Source organism: Echiichthys vipera (genome assembly GCF_963691815.1).
Source record: "Echiichthys vipera genome assembly, chromosome: 2".
Classification (NCBI taxonomy): Eukaryota; Metazoa; Chordata; class Actinopteri; order Perciformes; family Trachinidae; genus Echiichthys; species Echiichthys vipera.
In genome coordinates, this window is record NC_139827.1 from 8,891,469 (window position 1) to 8,900,807 (window position 9,339).

Here is a 9,339-nt window from a genome sequence, read left to right on the forward strand (position 1 = left end):
ATCTATAGTAATGCACTTACCTCCAGCCTAGAACTGTTGTAATATATACAGTATTGTTCAATAAATGAGCTTCTTTGATTTAAGATGTATACTTTTTTAATAACTACAATAACTTTTCAAATAATACATTTTATTTAAGATGTATACTTTTTTAATAACTACAATAACTTATTTAATAATACATCTAATTTAAGATGTATACTTTTTAATAACTACAATAACTTTTTTTAATAATACGTTTAATTTAAAATATATACTTTTTTAATAACTAGAATAACTTTTTTAATAATACATTTAATTTAAGATGTATACTTTTTTTAATAACTAGAATAACTTTTTAATAATACATTTAATTTAAGATGTATACTTTTTAATAACTGACATCCTTTTATACAAAACAAAACAAAACATTAATAATGTGTTTTAAATAATGGGATTAACCCTCAAAGATGATCCAGATTGAACCGCAAAAAGTCTTGAAATAGATGAATGCATGCATTAGCGTCGCTGCAACAGAGAGAGAAGCTTTGATTAGATGTGTTGCAGGTGAGTAACATAGTGTCAGAGCATATGCTCCAATATGTCTGTTAGTATGTTTCCAATACTAATCATGCTATACCTTAAAGCAAGACATGTTTCAAGAATTATACTGTGGCCTCAAGTGTGTTACTTACTGATGTTGAGCAGCTCAATAACAGTATTTTCCTGCCCTCTAGTGGTTCTTTCTTTTTTTTGTCCAGTTTATTTCACTTAAGTTTCACTTCTCTTGTCTTCTCAATGAAGGCATTTAAAGTTATGTAATGTAATAAAACTATGACTAATTCAACATTATCATATGACTAGAAAAAATTATGTTTTCTCGACTTAGAGACTGTCCCAAAAGAGAGTGACTGAGTGGATAGCACCCTTCTCTGCTTCAAAACAAAGTGCCCTGAGACTGCAGCTTCCAGGTTTGTGTGTTTAGGAAAGAGTGTTCATTCTTTCCCTGGTGTATGAAGGTTATAAATGCTTTTCAAAAGGATAATTTCTGTACCCCATGGTTTGTTAATTATACCTATGTCACAGATTTTAAATGCAGTGTTTCTGCGCCAGGGTGAAGAGACCCAATCCATCTGTGATTGTAAACACAACATGCACAACAGAAATAAAGTAGCACATGCTTTTGTCTTATACTCTTTCAAGGTGTATTAAAGTAAAATTACCTTCAATAAATGCAGCAGTTTACCATATTAACACCCCTATAGGGTTTTCTCCTATAACCTGGGCACTAAAGCACTCTTTTCTGGCATTCTCTCACTTCTGCACCTTGACTGTTGCACACTATTTTTTGGGGAACTACAGGTGAGAGAATCACTCACTTCCATCTTCTAGGATTAGTATTCATTTTTTTTTTTAAAGATGACTGCATCTGTTCTTAGAACGGACACATGCATAATGAAATACTCACTTTGATAACAAGTGTGTGCATGTGTCATTCTGATCTAATGGTTGAACTTTGGGCTGCACAAATAAAGTGATCCCATAATTGCACCGCCCTGATCCTGAATATGGTAACTGCTGAGCATTAAATTCTAACAACCCAGTGTCACTTCAGATAAGACTGGACCAACCTTTCTTCCAGAAAGGTTGATGCATGGGCTGAAGACAAGTTACTTTTGTCAACTACAGTAGACAGGTTATGTGCAGAGTCATGCTCTGTTTCCAGAAGATGCCTACTGAGAAGTCAGAAAAGAAAAATCAAACAAATCTCTGAAAATGCAATGGGCTGCATAGTATATAAGTCAGCACACACATACCCAATTTAATTGTGTTCTTTCAAACTCATCAGAGGCTTTATAGATAAGCAATACAACTGTTTACAGCCGGCTTTGCTCCTCCACATAAATTGTCTTGCACATATACTTGGAAACTTACGGTAATTATGCCACACTGCGTTACATCAACACGAATTCGTCAAACAGTTTGTTCAATAGAAATGGCCACAAATGTTACCCCATAATCTCTGTTTACAAATGAATTCATGACTTAAAACACATTTTCCGAAATCAACATGACTCCTATTTAACACACATTACGGTATTTCGAGGTATGCCGTCCTTCTCTGAGGACTGTGCCCGTACTTTGCCAGTTTGACACCACGCCTTACCAAAACGTTACCGAAGTCTCGAGCCAACATGTCAGACACACTGTGAATGTTGTATCAGCTTAAAGAGCATATTTCTTAATAACAATGGATCCAGTCTGTTTGAGGAAGTCTATGACTTTCATCCAAACTTCCCAATCTGCCTGGTGAAGTGTTCTGGTAGAAAGTGTTAAATCCTCCAGTGGCTCCAGACAATGTTGTAGAAGTGAAACCGGAGTTTCCTTTTTCTCGTTTCCGTATTTTCTTGCCTTGTTGCTGCAGCGCGTCCCTCACAAGCTCCCGTTAATACTCTCGTCTGCACACAAGAATTAATAACACAGTGGTGCTGGAAGGTCACGTCAAGTCTACACGCAAACGTTTTCTGCAAAGGCAAAATCTGGTAAGAACTCTGCAGGTTAAATATCCAAAATATTAGCCAGACTAACAGTGGAGAGTCGAGGTATGCTGCTATAACTGCTATGATTATTATACAATCCTTTAGATTTCCGCATAAATGGACTAATGACTAATATTAAGATTCAAGATTCAAGAAGCTTTATTGATCCCGAGGGAAATTATTGTGCAACAGTTTCAATACAAAGGTGGGAAAGGGTCAGAGTAACAATAAGCATAAACATAAATCAAATCAAAATAAAGCCAACGTAAAATAAATCAAGCAATGAACTAAGTGTGACAGAGTGCAACAATGCGCACTGTGCAGTTTAGCAGCAGATTGAAATGAAATAAGTACAAACTAAATAAGTGAGAAGGAGCGATAAGTTATAAGTGTTAAAAATGTTAAAAATGTGGCAGCATTTCCTACAGAACTAAGTGACAGTATGGCACAGTGGAGTGTAGCAGCATTTCATACTGAAGTAAGTTACAGTTACAGTAAGTTACAGTAAACCACAGTGAAATGTAGCAGCATTACCTACAGAACTAAGTGACAGTATGGCACAGTGGAGTGCAGCAGCATTTCGTACTGAAGTAAGTTACAGCTACAGTAAGTTACAGTAAACCACAGTGAAATGTAGCAGCATGTCCTAAAGCACAGTAAGTGTATCAACAGATAGTTACAGTACCATTAATAAATAAATAAAGTGATGTAGTGGTGATATAAAGAGACAATGTGAAGTGTAGCAGCAGCAAGTTACAGTACCACAAAAATAAGTGATGTAGTGGTGGTATAAAGTGACAGCAATCAACATTTCATTATATTAAAGGTCCAATATTATGCTCATTTTGTATTTTGGGTCTCTACTAGAGCATGTTTACGTGCTTTAATGTTCAAACAACACTTAATCATAATAATGTGTCACTATACCTGTATTACCTGTATTTAAACCGTGACATCACAACTGTCCGAAAGTCCTGGCTCGTTTAAAGGCACAGTTGCTCAACATGGGCTGTGTGTTTCTCTGTGGGTTGAACTTTTTGATACTTTCACAGTATTCGTAAAGCACATCCACCTGCTTTATAATAAAGAATACATGTGGGACCTTAAACATTATAGATTAAATAACTGAATGATGAGAATTAACGCCCAGCTTGACTCTTTTACAGTAGCTCTTTATTTTAGTTTGAATGCCTGCAACTTTCCTGTTTTGATTCACACTCCGTAGTGGCATTTATTTTTAGTGTAAAAGCTCTGATAAACCCACCACGCTCTAAAATCTCAGCAACAAAAACAGCAGACTGACAAAACTAGCAACTAGCTGCCACTTGAGCATTGTTCTCAGGATATGGTTGAGACCCAAACGGAGCTAAAAGAGGACTGAATATTGGACTTAGGTGTTGTGATTAGTTCTGGACAGTCTCTTCCTCTCCTTTTTAATCGTTGTTTTTGTCTCCCTCTGTCTGTGTTTTTCTGTATGTGCTTTGATTTCTGTTTTCTGGTTTGAGTTTGTTTTCCTGGCAGGTGATCCTTGTTAACATTGATCACCTGCCACTCTGCACATTAACCCGGTACTGAGCCTCACTCGGTGCCGGATCATACCCTCTACATACCCTGATGTCTCTCTGTGTACCTGTTCCTCTTGTGTCCATCCATCGTGCCAGTTTGTATCTAGTTCTCTTCGTGTTTTTCCTTTGTTTTTAGTGCAACTTTTGTAAATAAGTTTTATTAAATTTGTTAATACTGTCTCCTGAGTTCCGTGTCTGCATATGGGTCCCCTCCGTGTATTCTCCGTCATCACACATGACATTAGGACTCCAAAAATGTCCTGATGTTGCTCTGTGTCTGCTGGATGTGTAAGCCATGACGGTTTGCTTACATGTTTGACGTATATTTTAAGATGATAATATAGCTTGCACAAACGGAAAGTTTAAGGTTTGCAGATTTGATTCCATCTCTCCCTTTTAAAAGGTTTTGAAACATGGATGTCCCCAGTTCCCTTCTCCTCCCAGCGGTGATCATCAGCTATTTTATGACAGGGCTGCACAATTGCGTGGCCTCCCAGAAGACCTCCTGCAATGTGCAAAATGGCAGAGCTGACTGCAGCCACCTCAGCCTCAGTGCGGTTCCTCCAGACCTCCCCAGGAACATCACCATCCTGGATATGTCTCACAACAGATTGAAGGGGATTCCCCCTGCATCACTAACCCCATACCCAGGCCTCGTCCATCTCGATGTCAGCTATAACAGTATCACCAAGCTGGACCGGGGTTTGTGCCAGACTCTGCCTCTGCTACGCACACTGAACATGGAACACAATCAAGTGTATGTGCTGAAGAAGGAGGATGTCAGCCATTGCACTAATCTAACATTTTTGATTATGGCCAGTAATAAACTGAAGTTACAAGGAGAGCCCTTCACTGCACTTAAGGTAAAGATGTCAGTTACAGAGTCAGTTACCCTCCTTCATTTCAACTATAGTTGTTTAATGTGCCTCTCATACATTGCATTAATAACACTTGGTTATGTTTTTATTCTTCTTTCATCATTCACAGAGCCTGAAAGTTCTTGATGTCTCCAAGAACAAACTGCAGTCAGCCAAGCTGGGCTCTCAACCTCAGCTGCCCAGCCTCATGAGCCTCAATCTGGCATTCAGTGACTTCACCACTCTGAAGAAAGATGACTTTTCCTTTCTTAACCAATCGTCCTTTGTACAAGTCCTCAACATGTCGTCTGTGTCTCTAAAAACGGTAAGAAACTTACCTAGAAATAGGAAATGAAATGTCAGTGTCACTAGAAAGTAGTCACTGTGGCAACTTGCTTTCAGTCCTCTGTTTTGTTTCCCTTTTTGCATCACTGTAAGAACTCTGTGTTATGTTTTGTTGCAGTTGGAGCCCGGTTGTTTTACGCCCATTTCAAGCCTTCGCACTTTAATCATGGATGGAAGCAATATGGATACACTAGTTATTTCTAATCTCTGCTCGGAGCTGTCAGTGACGGCCATTGACGCCTTGTTTCTTCGGAAGATGAAGCAGCTGGTCACACTCACAAACACGACCTTTACAGGGCTACAGACAACAAATCTAACCTTTCTGGACTTGTCCCATAACAGCATGAAAGAAATTAAAGAAGGCGCCTTTCAGTGGCTGTCCAGACTTGAGAATCTAATTTTGACAGACAACAACATCCAACACCTGACCAAGGACACATTTCAGGGGCTCAAACGTTTAAAAAGACTCCAATTGACAAAAGCTCTTGTGGGTCACCCAATCCCAATCATTGATGATTTTTCCTTCCAACCATTAAGTGCCCTGGAGAGTTTGATATTACAGAGAACTGCAGTTCATGAAATCAGTGAGTACACATTTACAGGCTTGATAAGTCTGAGAGAACTTGATATGAGCTGGAGCAGTTATCCGTCACTCAGAAACATCACCTACAAGACTTTAGTCTCACTGGCGGGATCGCCTCTTAAAAAGCTCAACCTAACTGGAACAGCCATAGCACAGATTAATCCGAGGAGCTTCTCCGTTTTGAGAAACCTCACTACTCTACTTCTTGATTTCAACTTTATCAAGCAAACTCTCACCGGCAAAGAGTTTGAAGGCCTAGACCAAGTCGAAGAGATTTACATGTCGAACAACCACCAGACAGTCAATCTGGACTCCAAATCATTTGTTAACGTGCCCAGGCTTAGGGTCCTGACTTTGGGAAGAAGCCTTAAAGCCGAAGCTGTGAACCTGGAACAGTCTCCATTCAGTCACCTTCTCAACCTCACCTTCCTGGATCTCAGCAACAACAACATTGCTAACTTGAGAGAGAATATGTTGGAGGGGCTTGTGAACCTCAAGGTACTGAAGCTCCAACACAATAACTTAGCCCGTTTGTGGAAGAATGCAAACCTTGGTGGGCCGGTGTTTTTCCTCAAATATACACAGAGATTGATTACCTTACAGATGGATAGTAACGGGCTGGATGAGATCCCAGAAAAGGCACTAAGAGGGTTGAGGGACCTCCGTGAACTCAGCATGGCGAACAACGTCCTTGATAGTCTTAAGGACTCCATTTTTGACGATCTGAAGTCACTGCAGGTTTTAAATTTACAGAAGAATCTGATCACAACTGTGAGGCCCGAAGTGTTTAAAACTCCCATGAGCAACCTCAGCCTACTTCTAATGGACAAAAATCCATTTGACTGCACATGTGAGAGCGTACTGTGGTTTGTGACATGGTTGAATGACACAAATATGACCAGGGTGCCAGGTCTCAGGGACCAGTATATGTGTAACACTCCACTAGCTTACTTTAACCACTCCATCATGGATTTTGACATCCTGTCTTGCAAAGATATGACCCCATTTCAGACTCTTTACATACTGAGCAGCACTGTTGTCATTATGATGATAGTAACTGCACTTTTGGTGCGGTTCCACGGCTGGAGGATCCAGTTTTATTGGAACATATTGATTAATCGCACATTAGGATTAAGCGACGCCAACGTGGAAGAGGGCAGGCAATTTGAATACGATGCTTACATCATATACGCAGAGAAAGACAGCAGCTGGGTGGAGAGAAAGATGGTCCCCTTAGAGAATGGCAATTGCAGGTTTTGTCTGGAGGATCGAGATGCAGTCCCTGGCATGTCACTGCTGGAATCCATCGTGAACAATATGAGGAATTCCAGAAAAATCTTGTTTGTCGTCACTGAAAGTCTTCTCCGAGATCCCTGGTGTAGACGGTAAATCAAACATACGATTTATACGTTAGAATAGATAGTAATAATAGTGAAAATCTAAATCTGTCATATATAATTTTGTGATGCATTTTGTCTGGATTACATAGGGTCTGATATTTGTGTTATATATTTTTAATATATATTGTGAGTTTTAAAACAAACAGAAATCTGATTGGTTGTTAGCCGTACTATAATACCTGCATATCACGGTGGTGACGTCTAATTCCTTGACACAGCTCACTCACTCCACTTTAATCCCTTTATACAAGGTGCTTGAGACTTTGTGTTATTACTAAGCAACCCACACTGCTTTTGTAGCAGTATCTTTTATCTAGTATCAAACTGGTTATCTAACAAACTGCTACAAAATGGAAACACGTTGCATCTCCACTGTTAGTGTCTCGGCCGTCGTCCAGTTCAGTACCGCGGATAGCACCAAACAGTGCCAACTTGCCATCGGTACATAAGGTACTTATATGATAACATGTGACATATAAACTCGATTGATAGATTAATAACACAGATTATGCGGTGGGATTGACTGCGGTGATAAGGCTAAATCGGTAGGCTATGCTAAGTTAAGCTAACCAGGCAGCTACAGGCTGAGTTAAGTCAAGATAGTACGTTCCATAGCAACCACCAGGCAGGATGACCTATTTCAATTCAATTCAATTGAATTCAATTTAATTTTTTTTATAGTGCAAAATCATAACAAAAGTTATCTCAGGACACTTTACAGATAATGTAAGAACATTGCTTTATGGCTTATTTTTGTTAATAGAATTGGTTTGAACTGCAATCTGTCCATCACTTTAATATTGTCTCTGCTGGGCCGAACAAGCCCCTTAGCTGTAATATAAGCCAAATATACCCCAGCCTGTTGTGAGCTATTGCTTGATTCTCACAGTTTTCTCTCTGCCCTCCGTCCCTTATCTCTTTCCTGATCCAGATTCACAGCCCATCATGCACTTCACCAGGTCATTGAAGCCAGCAGGGACTCTGTTGTTTTGGTCTTCCTGCAGGACGTTCACGACTACAAGTTATCTTGCTCACTCTTCCTCCGCAGGGGCATGTTGCGTCCATGCTGCATCCTGGACTGGCCTGTCCATAAGGAGAGGGTCCCGGCCTTTCATCAGAAGCTTCTCATAGCACTTGGTGTTACGAATAGATTGCAGGAGTGATCATATCTCATTGACAGTAGTAGAAAATGAGTGAAAGGTGGTGTTGTGTGAGTACAATTACCTGTACAACAATTGTGGCTTTTCTTTGTGTGTTTATTGTTTTTATTATTTTCCTGTTCAAGTACGTAAAGGTTGGAAATCAAATGTTCTCCAATGTTGTTTTAAACAAACTCCAGTTTAACAGTTATATTTTGACAATCCTCATTTAGGAATTTGCTCCATACATTTTGTCATTCAAAATAAAACTATTCCAAGTTCAGTTCTAATGATTCAATCATTTGAAAAAAGGTTGACCCTTACAGTGCAAAGTGGCATAAACCCTAAATCAATGAAAGAAATCAAAAGTTTATAACTCAGTCTTGATATACGATGAACTTTTAAACGTATAATTTATCTGAAAAAGTAAAATCCTGATTTTTATGTAGTAATCATATTATTGCATGATCAATCTTTGGAGCAGAAAAAGCAGAAATCAATCCCTAAATATTGTGTAGTCATGCCATCTAGTGTTTATAGTAAGAAACTGCACCATTTTCTGTGTTTCAAATACTAAACAAATGTTCCATCTGTGATCTGACCATATGCACATTAACAAGTAAGCCACTCCAAAAGACCGCTTCAAAGAACCGTAGAAGACAGCAGCGAGAGTCATTGGCACAGAAATACCACCACTCATAACATTTACACTACTCGCTATGAAATGAAAGCCCAAAACATAATTACGGAGACCAGCCAAAACCATTACCCGACCATCAAATCACAAACCACTCGACTCACTATGTATGTATATGTATAAATTGTTTCTTTCCAGAAGCTGATGCCCCCATATGCACCTCACATGTCGTATGTACTGGAGATATTGTGTATGAATAATTGTGTACATAGTCTCACAGTAGGTCTGTGTTTG

At 39.2% G+C, this 9,339-nt stretch overlaps 1 protein-coding gene across 1 annotated transcript; it reads left to right on the plus strand.

Annotated features, from left to right (window-relative positions):
• The first annotated feature begins 2,120 nt into the window (after nucleotides 1-2,120).
• Nucleotides 2,121-8,691, plus strand: tlr3 (toll-like receptor 3). The gene is made up of 5 exons (XM_083923245.1): nucleotides 2,121-2,522; nucleotides 4,488-4,947; nucleotides 5,072-5,266; nucleotides 5,405-7,254; nucleotides 8,201-8,691. The coding sequence occupies exons 2-5, from the start codon at nucleotides 4,498-4,500 to the stop codon at nucleotides 8,430-8,432; spliced, it is 2,727 nt and encodes a 908-aa protein (XP_083779371.1). The 5' UTR covers nucleotides 2,121-2,522; nucleotides 4,488-4,497; the 3' UTR covers nucleotides 8,433-8,691.
• The last annotated feature ends 648 nt before the right edge of the window (nucleotides 8,692-9,339 follow it).

Coding starts and splice junctions, on each gene's coding strand:
- tlr3 (XM_083923245.1), top strand. CDS start 4,498: ATGGATGTCCCCAGTTCCCTTCTCCTCCCAGCGGTGATCATCAGCTAT. Junction 5,267..5,404: donor CGTCTGTGTCTCTAAAAACG/GTAAGAAACTTA, acceptor GTTTTGTTGCAG/TTGGAGCCCGGTTGTTTTAC. Junction 7,255..8,200: donor CGAGATCCCTGGTGTAGACG/GTAAATCAAACA, acceptor TTCCTGATCCAG/ATTCACAGCCCATCATGCAC.